The sequence below is a fragment of the Vicugna pacos genome, chromosome 12, assembly GCF_048564905.1.
Source record: "Vicugna pacos chromosome 12, VicPac4, whole genome shotgun sequence".
Taxonomy (NCBI): domain Eukaryota; kingdom Metazoa; phylum Chordata; class Mammalia; order Artiodactyla; family Camelidae; genus Vicugna; species Vicugna pacos.
In genome coordinates this window covers 29,039,068-29,058,193 of record NC_132998.1, presented here as the reverse complement: position 1 = coordinate 29,058,193, position 19,126 = coordinate 29,039,068, and the positions used below count along the sequence as shown (strand labels likewise).

Genomic DNA, 19,126 nt, shown 5'->3' with positions numbered 1-19,126 from the left:
GGAGGGATTTCTCTGTGCCAGGTACTAGCCTAAGTATCTGATGTGCACTAACTGATTCAATCCTCAAAATAATCCCATAATATAGATACTGTTATTTTTGTCCAATTTGCAAATTAGGAAACTGCGCTCAGAGAGGTTTAGTAACTTATCCACAGTCACACAGCAAGTAAATATTAGAGCTCAAATTTTGAAACTCAGGGGGCAAAGCAGCTGCAGGTGGTCAGCAGAACTGCAGCACTGGTCAGAAGCTGGAAGGGGATGACAGTTTTTGATCAAAGCCACTTGATCATGCTCATCCCCTCCCTCCCCACAAAGAGAAACCAATGGTGTCTGTAGAATTCATTGCATAGGGGAAATATATGCAGTGGGGTCAAAAGGCAGAGGGGTGGTGGGTGGTGTGGAGAACACATGTGAAAGAGAAGCCAATTTGGATCTGCTCGCTGTTTCATTTTTGAGAATCATGGTGAAATGACTGTTTTGGTTGATTATTTGCTATTAACTTCTCTGTGAAAATGACATTCTTTTCTGTTTTCTTTTTATAATCATTAAAAATGTGCTCAAGTAACTTGGATCTTCACAATTTGCCCACAGCTCCACTTAAACATTTACCCTCATGATAATTTAACATGACGGCAGGGCATTCTGAAGGAGGTGCTTTTTGTGTCTATTTCTCTTTGTGCTTATTTCTTTTTTCCTTTTTTGGTTGATTTCAGGACACAGTGTTTATAAATAACAAAGCTAAGATCATATCCAGTGACATCATCAGTACCAACGGAATCATCCACATCATAGACAAACTGCTGTCTCCCCAAAACTTGCTTATCACCCCTAAAGATGCTTCTGGAAGGATTCTGGTGGGTACTCATTGTTAGACTCTCAGCACAGAGTGACTCATAGTACCCATAACTGATTATCTCAATTCTGATTCTGAGGCATTGTTCCAAGACATTTTAATTTTACTGCTTCAGTCTCAAGCTACTATTAAAAGCTTAGTGAACGTTATTCTTAGAAGTAAGTAGGTAAAAGTCTATTTTAAATAGTCAAATGGATTTTATAAGTTTTTCTTCAGTGTCCACAAAGGCAGGTGGGCTTGCATAGGTTTGGAAGGTGGAGAAATTACATAGATGGATGATAGGTAGATCGGAAGGGAGGAAGGAAGGGAGGAAGAAAGAGCTGATGGATGGATAGATTGACGATAGATGATGGATGGATGGATAGACAGACAGACAGGTGATAGATAAATGATAGATAGACAATTATCACTAAAACTAAATCGGGGGTAAAACACCTCAATTGACAGAAAAGACAGTTTCAACTTTTGTTGTTATTTATTAGCACTGGGTTCTTAGTTGGAGACAACAGAATCCACTCTATCTCACTTAAAGAAAAAGGAGTTTAAGATATTATGTATATCACCAAATCTCTTGGAAAGCTAGAGAGCCTAATTCAGATTCTGCACAGCTGGGAATAAAGCAGCCTGGGGATACCCACAAAGGGAGGACCCCTGACTTCACCACAGGGCTGCTCTGTGCCAGCTCTGCCAGTGCTGCCTGTCTCCATCACCTAGGACATCAGGGTCTGGACACCAGATGTCTCCACCCTTGTGCTTGTCAGGAGATCTGATATCCCTGCTGGCAGCCACTGCCACCTCATGTTGTTTCTTTCCACCAGTGTCTTGCACAAGCCCTTCTGCTTGGGGGAATCCCATATCGCATATAGGGCTCTAGCTGCAGGGCGGTCTGGGAAAATGCAGAGTTTAACCATTCAACTTCTGTAAAGCAGAAAGACTCGGGTACAAGGGAACTGGGATGGGTTCTGACAAGCCAGTCTGCAGCACCTGCCACGTTATCTTCCTCTCATTTGAGTGACCGAGCTTCTGTGAAAGTGCTTTGTGGGCTGTATAAGGAACAGCTTCATTCCTATTCTTATTATCTTTGCAGCAAAATCTTACGACAGTGGCAATAAACCATGGCTACATCAAATTTAGCAACTTAATACAGGTAAAAACCTAGAAGAAACGTTGCTTCAGGGGAATGTATGTCTCAAGGGTTATAACCTACCTAAAGAGGCTTATTTTTTGACAGGTTTTTTGTTTGTTGTGTGGTTTTGTTTGTTTCACTAGCCAGCTGTTATGGGATCTTTAAGGAAGTCCTAACTTTCTGGATAACAGTCATTCTCTGCCGCTCCATTCCCAAAATCTTGCATGGCTTATTCCTTGGCTGAGTTAGGAATTGAAGTATTTGAGGCCAGAGCTAGGGAAAGGAATTAGTATGTGCCAGTTCCTGAACCAGGTGCTTCATACCTGGAATTATCACCCCCGCAACAGAGATGGGGTAGCCAAAAGGCAGAGCTGGGGAATCTCTGCCCATGAGACAGGCAGAAATTGCACCTAAAATCACATCCTTCTTGCTTCAGAGACGGCTCCCACAAATTGAGTAGAGAAACTTCTTGTTTAAACAAAGATTCCAGAGGAGAATCAGGGAGGAGCAGGGTCCTCCAAGGCCCCCCTCTCCTCCATGTACCACAAGCAGTAGGGAAATTTTCTTAGGAAAATAACAAGAAAAAATGTGTATGATGCACCCAGGCTGTAGAAAGTTGTCAAAATGATTCTTCCCCATTCATCTGGCTTTTTTTTTTCTAAGTCTTTGTGATCTCAAAATCTTCTAAATATACAGGAGTATCTTAATATTGCATAGGTTTCACTTTTTAAATGAAATATGAAAAAATATGCTAAGTGGGCCTTCCAGAAATTAAAATTTTGCTTTCTAAGAAAATGAGGATCAGAATGGCTGGAGTGTGATGAGTCTCGAGTTTTGAGCTGTGTCACCCTTGAACCAGCCAGAGTCCCAGTGAGCCCTGGGATGGGCCTGGAGGGGACCCCTGACGGGCTGGTGTTGGTCCTCCGAGAGACGCTGTACCTCTTGGCTGGACTGTACCTGTGCACGCGACCGGTTCCCTGCATTTCAGGACACGGGCTTGCTGAGCGTTATCACTGACCCAATCCACACTCCAGTCACTCTCTTCTGGCCCAGCGACCAAGCCCTCCAAGCCCTGCCTCCTGAACAACAGGCTTTCCTGTTCAACGAGGACAACAAGGACAAGTTGAAGGAGTATTTGAAGTTCCACGTGATTCGAGATTCCAAGGTATTTTGTTTTCGCACAAACGTGAGAAGCAGGGATGCCCCGGGGTGATGGTATCCAGGAATTGTCGGTGTGTCTCCGCCTCCCAGCACCAAGGAGGCCTGACCATCCCTGTCCTGCTGTGCCCTCCTCTGACTGGCTGTGATGAACTGGCCCCTGCCTTAGCATATCTGGTTCTGTTTCTCCCACCTGCCATCGGTTTTTTTTTTTCTTGGTTTTGTCCTAACTTTAACTGATACCCAAGAGCATTCTTCCCCTCTTTTTACTCAGAAGGGATACAGTCCAGCCCATAACAGCACCCTATGCCATTTCCCACGGGCTGCATACACCAACACAGCATCCTCCATGGACTGCCAAGTATAGATGGGGATGGACGGGTGATTGACACCAGCTGGAAGAGACTTTCCCTACAGAAAAAACTTCCACCTTCCTAGAGACCCCATGGTTATTCTTCCTTTTGATTACATCTACTGTCATTTTAAAGCTGGAATTAATAGGACTCTTAGAGGAACTTGTATCTGGATTTGGTTTGATGGCAAAGCACCTTTGGGCCCTTCTTCAGCCCAGACTTGGGGTATTCATTCATGTGGCGCCATCATTCCTACAGGTTTTGGCCGTGGATCTCCCCAGATCTGCTACCTGGAAGACCCTGCAAGGTTCTGAGCTGAGCGTGAAGTGCGGAGCTGGCAGTGACATCGTGAGTGTTGTCACCACGTGGGGGTTGGGAGCATATTAACGTATTCCGCAGCCACTGCCTCTTCAAGGAGATGTTCAGTTTTTTCCACATTGAGGAAAAGCTCTTTTCTCTCATTGCCTTCATGGCTATTTTCCCTGAGTAAGTGGATATGAAAAGCCTGATAAATCCTGGCCAGCGCAAACCCTTACCAGGTATCAGAGAGCCCCATTGCACTTGTGGAGAGCAGCTTTGGGTTGATTTTTTTAGAACTTATTTTCCAGTGTGAGACCGTTACCTGAAGCAAGAAAGTACACTGTCATTCCTTTCCCTTCCTTCCCAGCCCTCTCTCAGCAGTCAGAGCCAGCTCTGGGCTATACCCACATAGATTAACCCACAGAGAGAAAGTTTGTGATTTTCACCTTCCTTGGCTAGTTCCTGAACAACATTACCTTCCTGTAATTCCATATGATGAAGGGTCTGATAGGATAATAGTAGCTACATCCTGGGGTTGTTGTGAGGATTAAAAGAATTTGCGCAGATAAAGCATGTAGGACAGTACTTGGCACATAATACATACTTGAGTGTTTGAGATATCGATATAGACATTGATATCGATATTTATCAGTTCTTTCTGACTAGCAGGTGCTGGTCGCATTACATGACCTGGAAAAAGGAGTCTGAGGATTGCTGACTGTTCTCTCCCTCTCCCTCTCTCTCTGTCTTCCTCCCATTCCCCCTTCTCTCACAGGGCGAGCTCTTCCTGAATGGCCAAACGTGTAGAATTGTGCAGCGGGAGCTTTTATTTGACCTCGGTGTGGCCTATGGCATCGACTGTCTTCTAATTGATCCCACCCTGGGGGGCCGCTGTGACGCTTTTACAGCTTTCGATGTCTCGGTCAGTCTTAAAAATGCTACTCTAGTAAGAGAACCTTGGGCCAATGAACAGCCCTCATGATCCAGCGTGGACCCTGCTGTGAAGCCACTGAGGACTGGTCCTCAGTGAACACAGGACCCGAGCGATCAGAGAACCACAGGACAGCAGTCTTTGGGTTCAGAATCAACAGGCATCTACTTCATCCTAGACAAGCCTCACACTATCTCATTTATCCACCCCTTCCCCCATCCATTCATTCCCTCGCCATTAAGGAAACAGTTGTTGGAGACAATCTATGTGCCAGCTTTCTGCCAGTCACTTTTAAACCCGTCTGTCCATTCAGTCACTCGTTTATTCATTCAACAAACATTTTTTGAGCTTCTGACAGATTAAACTGTTTGAAACTGCCATTTTGACAGGGTATGACTATAAAAATGGCAGTTTCATATGGTTCAATCTAATATATGTCACCCATACCTCCAGTCATGTGCTCACTCATTAATACTTGTTGCACTTCTGTCCTGGGCCCTGCACAATGTGAGGCGTTTGCACATTTCACACTCATTCCTCCATCCAGTACCACTTACTGAGTATGACCTTCGAGCCTGCTATTTGGCTCAATGCTCACATTACCCTTACAATTATCCGATAGTAGAAGTGGCTATCATCAACTCTATTATGTAGATTTGGAAACTTGAGTCTTAAAGAGGTGAAGTGACTTACTCAGCAAAGTCTGTCACCAGTTGATTTTAGTACCTGGCACCTTACAGGCATTCACTAAACATCCCAAATTATTAGGATGCCAGTCAGCCAAAGTAGGAGGTGAAAAAACAGTTGTTCTTTCTGCTGCAGAGGTCCTGGCCTTCTTAACTTCCAAAATACATATACACACATTTTTTCCAGTTAAGCGTTTTCCCTCACCAATCCCCTGAAGATCAAGCTGCACCAGAGAATTACCATCCCTATTTTATAGATCAGAAAACTGAGGATCAAAGAATGTGATTGGCTAAATTATCACAGTGGATATGTAACAGAACTGAACATGCACCCACGTTTCCCATGACCACCGTATCATGTGCCTGTGTGACCCTCTCCTGGTCCACCTCCATCTAACAGGGAAATTTTCATCTCAGAGAACTAACCCCAGGAGTTGAGGTACAAGGCAGACCTTTGGAATTCTCCATGGCAAAATTGCAGGTGTTTGCTTTTATGTTCCTGATTGTGGCCAGAATCTTAATCAAGATTAATTAAGTTTGAGATCAGCTAATCAAGGCATTAACCAGGGGCATTTTCTTGTGTTTCTTAATACTCTTGACTTACAAGTGCTTCTTTTCTTGCGTACTAGGGGAACTGTGGGAGCTGTGTCAATACGCCCAGCTGCCCCAAGTGGACCAAACCAAAGGTAACTGTGCACATAGTGATAATGTTTGGAGAGCGATAGGTTTGTTTCCCTGTCAGACCCCAGTCTTCTCTTAGGGGTGAGTGTGTATGCATAAGCATGCATCTGTGGGTGTGTTATAACTCTGTGTAACCGTAATTTATGTCTGTCTGTCAACAATCAGGCCAAGGGGTTGAGATGAACATTCTTATCCCAGGCAACCTGTCAACCCACTATCCATCTTCTAGGAACAGTCTAGAAAATCATGGGATTATGGGCCTAGACAGGGTGGCAAAGAAAATTATAATTATAAAAAATAATAGTTGCATTTTGTTGGCTGTTTATGTCCCTGGCTCTGTGCTGGACCCTTTATTTATATATTATCCCTATTCCTCATTATAATACTCATAGGAAGCTATATTACCTCCACTTATGAAAAATGAGTCTCAGGGTAGGCAGGCAGCCCAAGACCACACAGCCAGTAAGAAGCAAAGCTAGGATTACAGCCCAAAATGCAGCGTAAGAGTGATGGTTAAGCCAATGAAATTTGGAGTCCAAGGATATGGGGTCAAATTCTAATGGGTGATCTTTGGCAAGTTACTTAACCTATACGTTTTTGCCTCCATAAAATGGAGCTAATAACAATTCTGTTTGTGGTAATTAGAAAAAGTAAGTTTTAAAATGTGGGTATTTATTCCAAAGCCAGTTTCTTTCTGCTCTACTCTACTAGTAACCCCTCTAACAAAACAGAACAAAATGTAACTCTGTACCTTCTCTTCTGATGATCTTGGCGCATTGCCACAGAACCCTCCCCTGACAGAAAGCTGCCTCTTCCCCACCTCCTCCCCAGGCAGCCACACCTTTTGCAAACAGCTCTAAGGGTCAGAAAGTCCTTCCTATTAAGACTGGAGAGAAATCTTTCTGTTAACCAGCTCTGCCCCCTCCCCCATTCATTTGCCACCCTATGCCCCTAAGAATTCCCCATCCAGGGGTCGTGGCCCTTGAGTCCCATTTTCTACTTGGGCAGTACCCGAGATCCTCCACTGGAGGCAGACTAGAGCCCACGAGCCCAAGTATGGGTGGTGGAAGGCAGAGGGATGATTTGATCTCTTCCTTTAGGGCAAGAAGCAGAAGTGTCTGTACGACTTGCCCTACAGGAGGAACCTGGAAGGCTGCAAGCAGCAGTGCACCCTGGTGATACAGCTCCCCAAGTGCTGCAAGGGCTACTTCTGGCCAGACTGTCAGGGTGAGGGCGCCTCTTACTGCCTCACAATTCTGAAAGGATTGTACAATCACTGTGGAGCATCTAGAAGTATTGAAAGTATAAAAAGTGTGTGTGTGTGTGTGTGTGTGTGTGTGTGTGTTTGGGGAGGGGAAGGCAGTACATCATGCCTAATGACTCCAGTTAGAAAAAAATCCAAAGGCAGTCATCCTGAAGGGTTGTGTAGCTTTCTTTCTCCTTTTTTTTCATTGCCATGTTTTGTTTTTTACAGAGTTGATTCTATCATGCAAAGATTGTAAATTGTGTACCGTGCTTTTGTGCTTAACAACATAGCATTAGACTTTTCCCATAGTGCTAAAAACACCATATTTCCCTGTTGATGCCAGTCCGTGACAGTGCTAAGCACTCTAGTTTAAATGCATCTAATTGAATGCTGCCTTGGCAGATGCTATACCAATATGATATGTGTGAGCCTTTATTTCCTGGGGTGGGGGGTGACCTGCTATAGGATGTGTAACATCACCTTCCCTCCCTTACCTCACTCTCACCTTACCTCACCTTCCTTACCTCACTCAGAGGAGGGCTCCTGAAACCCCTGGTTCTTGACACAACTTCTAGCCAATAATGCAGCAGCAACAGCATCACAGATACTGTGGCACTTCCTGTCCGCCATGCATTAAGCAAGCACATTTACTGAGTGTTACTTCACATGTATGGTAATACATTTAAACCTCAAAACAACCCCTAAGAAGTAGTTCCATTGTCATGCCCATTTCACAGGTAAGGAAATGGAGGCACAGATTGGATAAGAAGCAAAGCCCAAGGTCTCACATTGTGTCTCCAGAAGCCATGGTTTTATGTACCATGCATACTTCATCACAGTCCAGTTGAGAAAAATCTGGGCTGGGAGTCCATACAATCACTCAGCCTCCATTCCACTCCTTATCACTGAAGTGTAGACCATTCACAAAAGTCAGTGCCATCCCTTGTATTTGTTTGGTTTAGTGCTTCATACTCTCAAATGCTCTCAGTTACAGTACTGCATTTGATCCTCATAGTCACAACGTGGTACAGGCCCACTGGGCACCAGGTTGTCGTCGTCGTCGTCCTCCTCCTCCCCCCTCTTCCCCCTCCCCCGTTGCTCAGCCCAGGTCAATGCAAATCCAGGTCTCCTGACCCCTAAGTACAATGCACAGTGCAGTGTAACGCCCTGACAATCCTATCACATACGTCTACATTCACTTGCCATAGGCCAGTGGCTTACCCTAAACATCCAGTGACACTATGGGTGTGTCCCCAGGGCCACGGGCCCCTGGGCTAATGGAGTGGAAACCCACAGCTGTGGACGGCCTAGCAGCATGTTCACAAAGGTGCTGAGCTGCTCTGGGTCTGGGGAGACTTGAGTCGCTGCTGTTTTATCTCTTCCAGCCTGCCCTGGAGGACCAGATACCCCATGTAATAACCAGGGTGTCTGCCTCGATTACTACTCAGCCACGGGACAGTGTAAATGCAACACCGGCTTCAACGGAACGGCGTGTGAGCTGTGTTGGCCAGGGAGATTCGGGCCTGATTGTCAGCGTACGTGGCACCCACTCCCCTGTGCTTTTGCCCATCATTCAGCTGTGTGCTCCCTGTCCTCATCCATACCATCTGCCTGACCTGGAAGCATCCTTCCCCTTTTTCCTGGCCACCCACCTCCCATCTGCCTGCCCTCACATGCTTGTTTCCTCTTTGGATATACTCCCAGTTTCCATCCACTGAAAGAGCCTCATCTCTAGAAGTGAAACTCACATCCCTGGCAGCCACTAAGGTAAGCTGTGGCCGGCCAACACTCACTCATTCAGTTGTTCAGCTACCACGTACATACTGAGTCCTTACTAACAGTGATAGCTAACGTGTATGGAGTGCCTGCTATGTGCCAGGCAGGTATGTTGTACCATTTAATCCTCACAAGAACCCTTTGAGGTAGGGACTGTTATCATCCCCACTTAGCAGATGAGGAAACTGAGGCTCCAAGAGGCTAAGTGACTTGCTCAAAAGCCAGGAACTATTCTAAGTGATACGGATACAGTGTGGGGAGGGAGGCAGGATCCCTGCTCTCAAGAAGTGTACATTCAAAGGGAGGAAACAAAAATGACATAAACAAAAATAGACATAAAGGTACAAAGAAAAAGCAGCAAGTGAAAGGGAACAGGAAAGAAAGGAGGCACTGTTCCAGAAGCCATCTCACGAGATATTTGAGCAGAGACCTCACAGAGGTGAGGGGGCTGGGCAAGGGGATACCAGCATCTCTGTCCAGTCGAATTTCAGTGATGCTGGAAATGTGCTATAATTCTGCCATCAGGAATGGTAGCCACTAGCCACATGTGGATGTTGAGTACTCAAAATCTATGACTAAGGAACTGATTTTTTAAAATTAGTTTACTTTTAAATAGCAGTTTAAACAGTGCAGACTAGAGGGCTGGCTTTCCTGGAAGAGAGATGTGCAAGTGCAAAGTCCCTGAGGCTGGAGTGGGTTTGGCAGGCAAGGAACAACATAGATGGCTGAGCAGAGTGAGCAAAGAGGAAGAGAGGGATGAAATGAAATCGGCAGGTCACTAGAGGCCAGATAACATATGAGCTTCTTGGCAGAGACAAGTCTCCAGCATCTAGTCTAAGTGTGATGGCGGCCAGTGGTGGATTTTGAATGGAGCGGTGTCCTGAGGAGATTAGAAAGGACCACCCCAGCTGCCTTGGGGGGGGTACACTGTGGGGCAGCACAAGCAGAAGCAGCGGCAACTTTGGGGAAGCGAGTGCCGCCATCCAGGTGAGAGTTGGGGTGCCTCGGGCCAGGGTGTTGGTGCTGGAGGTGGCAAGCGGCGTGAGGATTGGTACACGTCTTGAAGGTTTTACTGTTAAATAGATTTCTCTGTTAGGAGACTTGGATGAGGATTCCCTCCCCCTTTTATTCTAGTACATACTCCATGACACCCTCTGCTCCTTTGTTACAACATGCAGCGTATTTATAATATTCTACTGCCAGTTACTCCTAGGCTGTAAGCGCCACGAGAACAGGCACCCGGGTCTAAAGTTTCCCCTGTAATCTCGTTGCCTAGTAGTGCCTGCCTCATGATACCCACTGAGTATGTTATTGTTTTTTAAAGAATAATGAATGAATGAATGAGTGATTGTCACATCAGCATAGTGCCTCCCATGCTGGCAGCACAGCCAATGGGTGTCCAGTGAGCTGACTGATTGCATTTCAGTCCCTGATCTCTGATTACCCTCCAACTTGCTTTCCAGCCTGTGGCTGCTCGGACCACGGACAGTGCGATGACGGGATCACGGGCTCCGGGCAGTGCGTCTGTGAATCGGGGTGGACGGGCCGCTTCTGTGACAAGCAGACAGGTCTGTTGTGGGAGTGGTCAGTCACCGGCAACCCTGTGCTACCACAGACCCTGCCGGGAGCACCCGACTGGGGGTGGGGGTCTGAGCAACACCTGGAAAAAACCAACAAAGGCCAGATAACATATGGTTCCCTTTTCCACAAGGAAAATACGACGCCCCAGGCCCCAGGAGGACTGGTGACTTGAAGGAAACTTGATGAAAAGATTTAACTCAAGCTCATGAAACCAGCACACAATCCTATCAATCATGGAAAGTCCGACCTCAAGCAGAGGATACAGGATTGGGCAGGAATGGTCCCCAGGGATCATTGTCATGGTCCGGGCCCGATGTGTGCAGACACAGAGGTGGAGGGTTTCACAGAAAACGCACAGTTCTGTGGAGTCCAGGGTCTGAACTCTGACTCCGCTCCTTACTAGACAAATGCCTTCAGCTGAGCCACCCTCCTGAGTCCTGATGCACTCGTCCCTGAAAAGAGAGCCTTTGCTCTGTTTGTAGGAGAGGATTGCTATGAGGGTTGGGGTCATATTTTTGAAGCGCTCAGTAGCTGCCATTATCATCATGCATCACTGTCGTCGTCATGACCTTGATCCTCATAGAGCTGTCAGTTTTCTGAGGCCTCCCTAAAACCCCAAGCCCTATGTTCCTGTCAAAGGTCTGAGGTGTGAAGGATGAATTAGCCCATGTGCATCACTGTGACTTCATCTTCCCCGAGGGCAGAAGGGCAGGACGAAGCTCTTCCTCTGGGTGTCAGCAACCTGACGTTCCAGAATTCCATCAGTCCCCTAACTTCAGTTCTTCCTCCTGCTCACCCCGCCCCTCCCCCCCCCACCCCATGGCTTCATGCTGCCTCTTGATACTGCAGTCCCTTCCAATCACCAAAGCTCCAGACTTCTCCCACGCTTAACAGAGTCTTCAGAAGGCCGTGGAATTTCTCCTCCAATTTAATTAACCACCACCTTCTGGAGCCCCATATTCTTGGGTCAAAGAGCTAATCTGCCAGATTCACCCTTGCTAGCAAATTTTGAGGTATAAAGTTTTAATTGGTTCCCCGAAAGGTAACATTCACATTTTAATCTGGATAATGTTCCAGAGATGGTGTCTAGATACAAAGGAGTGATTCTGGAATCTCAGAATCTCCAGGCTGGGAGGGACCTGAGCAAATCACCCCATCCTCCTGCTGTGAGGGGCCACTTTTGAAACACAGGGACAGGCCAGATCGAGTCTGGGGAAGATGCCTTAGGTGGGGCCCAACACCTCACACCACAGTGCAGGATGAATGGTGGCCTCTTTCTTTACAGTTTTGCCCCCAGTGTGCACACCTCCTTGTTCTGCTCATGCCACCTGTAAGGAAAACAACACGTGTGAGTGTAACCTGAATTATGAAGGGGACGGAATAACGTGTACAGGTAGGCCCCGTTGGTGCATGTGTGAGAGAGCAGTGAGAGGCCTTCTGCTCCGTCCCAGCCCTTCTGCTTCCTGCCTGGGCTGCTTTGGCAATACCTCCCCTCTTTGCCACTCAGTTTCCTCAGTGGGTTTGCTCGTCCCTGACCGGCCCACTTCCCAGGGCATGGTGCTGAAATTGCTTTGCAAACTGTGATGCACTTTGTTTTATAATATGTTTATAACTTCACAGACAACTCGGTCTTCAAAAATTCAGAAAATACAATACTTTGAAAACAACAGTTAAACCTACATATACCCTCAGCACTTGCTGAGAACCATTTTGAACACTGCAGTGTCTCTGTCATTAGCAGTGAGAGTATGGGCTCAGCTACACAGAGACCCAAATGAACGCTGGCATAAACAAAGCAGATGTTTAGATGTTCATTTCTGTCTCATGTAGCAGTTTGGATGGAGGGATCCAGGGCTAACCTAGGGTTTCGCTCTGAGAGGTCATCTAGGGGCCCAGACTCCTGTCTTGTTGCTCTGCCGTCACTCACTTGCCTGGCCCGAGGTGGCCACTATCATAAACGTATCCCAGGCAGCAGGATGGAGAAGAAGTAGGCAGACCTCCTTCCCTTTAAGGACACACCTAGAAGTGGCTGAAGTCCCTTCTGCTCTGATCCCATTGGCTGGAACCTCATTATCGGTCACACAGGGAGCCTGAGAAATGTACTCTTCAGTTGGGCAACCACGAGCCCGCTAAGACTCTTCTTCTGTGGAGAAAGGAAACAATAGGTTCAGGGAGAGCTACCCATCTCAGACACGTGGACTTACTCATTTTTTCACTCAGTATTCACATAGAGATGCAGAGCTTCCTTACAGAAATGAGACCACATTGTGCCTGCTCCTCTGAAATCTGCCACAAGGCAGTGCAGAGGTGGGCCAGCAGCAGTGGCGGCAAAGACCCATGCTACTTCTGCTTCACCATTCTTGGGGTGAGGCCTTTTGTCCTCATGTTCCTCCTCTCTAGGCTCAAGCAGCTGCCACGACTCCAGCCAGGAAATCAGGCGGGAGAAATCTGAGGGCTTTTCAGCTACACCAGAGGCTAGAGCTAATCTCTTACTACGTTGAAATTTGGGGGGTTGTGAAAACAAAGGTCCTTAAGAAGCAGCACAACACAGTGGGGAAATTATGGGCTTTGGAGTCAACCCAACCTGGGTTTAAATCCCAGCCCCACAACCAGCTGGAGCTGGTTTGCCTTTGTCAAGTTCAGTTTGTTCATCTGTAGAGTGAGGGTAATGATGTCTGTCTCACAAGGTGCTCAGTAGTGCACTAACTCTCCACACACAAAACACTGTCCTAACATTAAAGACCTGAACTCATTTAGAAAACTACCAAAGTGGAACCTAGAGATATGTGACAAGGGAGGGCAGAGGTGAGGTCACCAGGCCTGGTCTATGAGGGTACTAGCCACGGGACACTAGTGTTGGCGAAGGCCAGCACAGAGGCCACCCAGGATGGGAAGGGAAGGGCAGGGCATGTTGGGACCCATTTTCTCCCCCCACATCACTGGTCCTGGGGAGACCCACATCCCTGATCTGAAGCCCCTTTTACACAGACGGTGGTTCACTGAACCCCCCTCTTCTGCTCTTGCAGTTGTGGATTTCTGCAAACAGAACAATGGAGGGTGTGCGAAGGTCGCCAAGTGCTCCCAGAAGGGCACAGAGGTCTCTTGTAGCTGTCAGAAGGGCTACCAGGGGGACGGCCGCAGTTGCACGGAGATAGACCTTTGTGCGGACGGCCTCAACGGCAGGTGTCACGAGCACGCCACCTGCCAGATGACCGGCCCGGTGAGTCTCTCCTCTCCAAGGAAGTGGGGAGCAGCTATGGTGCCTCGCTCATCCTTGCTTCTCCACCCTGGCCTCTTCTAAGCTTTCTTCCCACCTGAGTCTATTTCTTGTTAAGTCAGCAGGCTAAATGCAAAGTGGTATCTTAAGCAGAAAAAGACCTTACTGGAAAAACTGGTGAGATCCACAGAAAGTCTCATTCAGTTGATAGTAAGGCATCAACACTAATTTTTTAGTTTTGACCATGAACTCTGGTTGTGTAAGATGTTAACATTCAGGGGACTGGGTGGAGACTATATGGGGACTCTCTCTGCTATCTTTGCAACTTTTCTATAAATCTAAAATTATTCAAAATAAAATGCTTATTAAAACAAAAACATTGGTGAGAAGTGTCAGGAGAAGTGCTGTCTGCACACTCACTCAGGTCTTTCTAGAGTGGAATCTGTGCCCTGTGGCCCCATGTCTCTGGGGGGGAAGAGAAGACGATGTCCATGACGGTTATAAACTTGAACTTAGGGTCAGCTGGCCTTTGAGTCTTGGCTCCTGGACTGATGCACTGGGTGGTTTGGGTCTGGTTGCTTAACCTCTCTGAGCCTTATTCTCCTTCTTCACAAAGTGGGCCTGATAATACAGACCTCATAGAATTGTGGTGGTGGTTAAATGAGATCATTTATTGGTTCAACAAATGTTCGCAAGCACCTACTGTGTGCTGTTACAGGTGCCAGGGATGTAGCAGTCAAGAGCTCACCTATGAATAGAGGGGGAAGGCAACGCCCAGCACAGGCAGGAGTGCACAAGATACTTGTAGAGAATGCCAGGAGTCAGGAAGAACAAAAATCGGGCCAGCAGAAGGGACTGGAGTCAGGGACGCTCTCTCTGGGGAGGTGGCATTTGATCTGAGATGTAAAGGGGGATAAGCCTGTACAAACACAAGCTGGAGCAGCAACTCAGCGGCCAGCAGACGGGAAAGGCCTGCTTCTTGGTCCTTCTGAGCCTCTCCTACCCGGAGGGCGGCCTGCGGGGCACGTGGGGATCTGGGGACTTAGAGGGGCTTTCCCTTCTTTCCCGCCCTCCCTGCAGGGCAAGCACAAGTGCAAATGTAAAGCTCACTATGTGGGAGACGGGCTGGACTGTGAGCCAGAGCAGCTGCCGCTGGACCGCTGCCTACAGGACAACGGGCAGTGCCACGCCAACGCCGACTGTGCCGACCTCCACTTCCAAGGTCAGTGTTGCCCAGCACAGCTGCCCTTCTGGCTCGGGGCAGGGACTGCCGCAAGAGCAAAAGGCAAAAATAGTTAAAACCGGGACCAAGCTGCCCGTGCATTGCCCTGAGCCAGTGGAGCCAGTGGGCTCCTGCAGTCGAGGGGTGAGGGGCGGGGGAAACTCAGAACTGGACCCTGAGCTTAGAGCCCAGAGGGAGCTCAAAGGTCAGCTAGCATAGATTTTCTGGCACTTGCTCTTCCCCGGTTGCTTGGTAACGCTTGCAATTGAATTGAATCGGAACCGAACCTGAGGAGCACAGTTTAGGGCACTAAATAACAAAGAGCAAGCGCCTGCCACCAGCAGAAGCAATTTCTTAGCAGTTGTTTTAATAATAGCACATTGATTGGCATACATTCCGTTCACTTCCAAGGATGATTTGAGTGGCTTATCATAAACCCACAGGTATAATAAAACTAAGAATTATACCACAAATACAGTAAAAAGCCAAGAGAAGGGCAGAGCTGCAGGTGGTAGGGCGTCTTGAAACCTGACGGAGGAAGACCATGGAGGACCCACAAATGTCGTTCTGAGCCAGGACAAAGAGGGACTTCAGTTGGTCAGAAGGCAATTCAGGGCACCGAGCATTATGGACAATCAGAACTTATTGGCTGTCTTTGGCTAGGCTGACTTTGTTTGGCAGACATGGTAATTTTATTATTTTTTATTATTTTTTTAATTGAAATATGTTGATTTACAGTGTTGTGTTCCTGGTGTACAGCATAGTGATTCAGTCATGCATATATGTATATATTGTTTTTCCTGTTTTTTCATTATAGGCTATTACAAGCTATTGAAATAGTTCCCTGTGCTATACAGTAGGACCTTGCTGGTTATCTGTTTTATATATAGTAGTTTATATCTGCTACTCTCAAACTTCCAATTTACTCCTACACCTCCCCCATTCCCCCGTAACCATAAATTTGTTTTCTGTGTCTTTGAGTCTGTTTCTGTTTTGTGAATAAGTTCATTTGTCTCATTTTTTTTTTGATTCCACATGTAAGTGATACATGATATTTGTCTTTCTCCATCTGACTGACTTCACTTAGTGTGATAATCTCTAGGTCCATCCATGTTTCTGTAAATGGCATTATATTAATTTTTATGTCTGAATAGTATTCCATTGTTTTATATATAGATATATATCTCACATCTTCTTTATCCAGTCACCTGTTGATGGACATTTAGGCTGTTTCCATGTCTTGGCTATTGTAAATAGTGCTGCTGTGAACACTGGGGTGCAGGTGTCTTTTCAAATTGAAGTTTTCTCCAGATGTATGCCCAGGAGTAGGATTGTTGGATCATAGGGTAAGTCTTTTTTTAAGGAATCTCCACATTGTTTTCCATGGTGGCTGCACAGACATGGTGATTTCAGTGAGGCGGTCTGTATACATCTCGATGATAACTATTTGACATTGCTACTTACTGGCCTAGTCTGTCTGGGTGGCTGCGACACAGACTGTGTGGCTTAGAAATGTCAGAAGTTTCTCACAGTTCTGGAGGCTGGAAGCCCGAGATCAGGGTGCCAGCCTGGTTGCGCTCTGATGAGGACTGTCTTCCAGGTGGCAGACACCAACTTCTTGTGTCCTCACACAGCGGAAGGAACAAGGGAGCTCTCTGGGTCCTGTTCTTAAGGGCTCTGCCCATTCATGGTGGCTCCAACCTCGTGACCTAATTACCTCCCAAAGGCCCGCCTCCTGATACCGTCACATTGGTGGGGGTTGGGGTTTCAACATACAAGTTTAGGGGGGAAACACAAATATTCAGTCCATAACATGACGTCCTAAGACACCTCAAATCCATTTGAGGGATGAAGCAGGATATATAAACAGAGAAAATATATTGGATATATGACTATATATGACAATGTCTCTTCTTGGAAGTTTCCAGTGTAGTTGAGGAAATTTTTTTAATTCATAAGGCCAAGGGGAAAAAAGTACTAAGACAGAAGACAGCAATTTATCTCATGCTGTTGGTGCAGCTGAAGTGAGACAGCGAAACTAGTCAGAGAAAACTTGAAAGCAGGGACTCAAAACAGATGTTTGTACACCCATGTTCACAGCAGCAGCATTCTCAACAGCCAAAGGGTGGAAACCACTGAATCCAACAAACGAGTGGACAAAGTATAGCATATCTGTACGGCGGGGTATCATTCAGCCTATGAAAGGGAGGAAATTCTGACACATGCTACTGCATGAATGAACCCCGAACACGTTATGCTACGTGAAAGAAGCCAGACCCAGGACAGATACTGTACCACTCCACACGTATAAGGTACCTGTAAGAGGCAAACTCAGAGACTGAAAAAAACAGAGGTTACTAGGGGCTGGGGAGAGGGAGTCGTTCTTTAATGGGTACAAAGTTTCTGTTCGGCCCAGATTTCTACAGTGAGCACATGCTACTTTCACAGATAGAAAAGAAACAAGTATTTTAAAGGATGGGCTTCCACACATCTCGAAGGGGAGAGGCATCCCAGGAAACCCTGGGATACAGCTGGCCTTCCACTTCGAAAGTCCTCTGATGGAGGCGCTGCCAGACGGGGTCTGACCTGGGTGCTCCCTTTCCTTCCCTTCCAGATACCACTGTAGGAGTGTTCCACCTGCGCTCCCCACTGGGCCAGTACAAGCTGACCTTTGACAAAGCCAAAGAGGCCTGTGCCAAGGAAGCTGCCACCATTGCAACCTACAACCAGCTCTCTTACGCCCAGAAGGTGGGTCCCCAGCGAGTGGGCACCGTGCAGGCAGGGTCTTCAGGGGAGGGGGTGCAGCTTCCTCTTACAACAGAGGAGGCTGAGGCTGTTGCCTTCCTGGGGAGGAGTGCAGGGAGCTCCAGGAGCAGTAACAGTTTGTCATGTCCATTGGGCGTCTGCTGTGTCAGGCAGTGTGGGGTGTGTCACTGATGTTACTGTCCATTCTTACATCCCTGGAGGTGGGTGTTCCTACTGCCGTTTTACACACAGGGCGACTGAGGCTCTGAAAGGGAACGTGCCCTGAGTCACCTAACCAAGACGTGGCAGATCCAGTGTTGAAATGTACCCTGACTCCCAAAGTCTGTTCTCAATTATGACGTTCAACCACCAAGGCAGAGGCACAAGCTGGGAGTGTGCACCTCTCGGCTGGAAACCAGAAAGAGATGGACAGCTGCAAGCCCAGGATCTCCCTGAACCCACAGAGCAGTTGAGTGTCTCCGGAATAGCTCAGGCTCTCTGTGTCTGGAGGGGCTGTGAAGGGAGTCAGTGGGAAAGGTCTCAGCTCTCAGCCACCAGCAGGTAGGGAATGGAGCTCTGGCCTGGGCTACTCTCTTGGCCTCTAAAGCCAGAGCCTTGCCCATTTATTACCTGCCAGTGATTGCTTGCTGGGAATAGAAGCGATCACTGCCTACCAGTGTAATTTTACAGCTCCAACTCCCATCACAGCCAGACCTTCAGACCTGAAATTTCTTTACCAAGGAGCAAAAGCCTTTCATGCCAGGACCCAGCAACTGGACGGTCGGAATTTTTCTCTCCTGCTGGCTGGTTGTATGGCCTGGAACAGGCCATTGAAACCTCCGTCCTATCTGGCATGTTTGTATAGGACTAAAGGTAATACAGCACAGTGACTGTCACACAGTAGGAACTCAGTTTTTAAGATTAAGAGCTCTGGAGTAGACTGTATGGGTTTGAATCTCAGCTCTGCTATTTGCTGGCTATATGACTTTGAGCAAGTTCCTTAACCCCTCTTTGCCTCAATTTTCTCAATTGTATGGTAGAGTTTTTTTTTAATGTTTCTATCTCAAAGGGTTGATGTGTTAGAGGTGTTGATACATGAAAAGCCCTTGCAACAGAACCCTGCCCCAGAATAAGCTCTCAATAAGTGTTACAGTGAGGGTGGCAATGGTGATATCTGATGATGGTGGTGATGGTGCTGATGGTAACAAAGGCTGTGATGATGATGGTGAGGATTATGATGGTTATGATGAT

General features: G+C 47.1%; 1 protein-coding gene across 3 annotated transcripts in view; it reads left to right on the top strand.

Moving 5' to 3' along the window:
* STAB2 (stabilin 2) overlaps window positions 1–19,126 on the top strand; it is a 133,352-nt gene that overhangs the window by 103,962 nt on the left and 10,264 nt on the right. For all 3 annotated transcript variants that reach the window (XM_006205893.4, XM_072973107.1, XM_072973106.1), the window contains 13 exons: window positions 714–854; window positions 1,941–2,000; window positions 2,968–3,144; window positions 3,749–3,838; window positions 4,566–4,712; window positions 6,037–6,093; window positions 7,189–7,315; window positions 8,720–8,869; window positions 10,574–10,678; window positions 11,977–12,084; window positions 13,718–13,911; window positions 14,989–15,130; window positions 17,745–17,878. In XM_006205893.4, coding sequence (XP_006205955.2) covers window positions 714–854; window positions 1,941–2,000; window positions 2,968–3,144; window positions 3,749–3,838; window positions 4,566–4,712; window positions 6,037–6,093; window positions 7,189–7,315; window positions 8,720–8,869; window positions 10,574–10,678; window positions 11,977–12,084; window positions 13,718–13,911; window positions 14,989–15,130; window positions 17,745–17,878 — 1,632 coding nt within the window. The remainder of the gene's footprint in view (window positions 1–713; window positions 855–1,940; window positions 2,001–2,967; window positions 3,145–3,748; window positions 3,839–4,565; window positions 4,713–6,036; window positions 6,094–7,188; window positions 7,316–8,719; window positions 8,870–10,573; window positions 10,679–11,976; window positions 12,085–13,717; window positions 13,912–14,988; window positions 15,131–17,744; window positions 17,879–19,126) is intronic.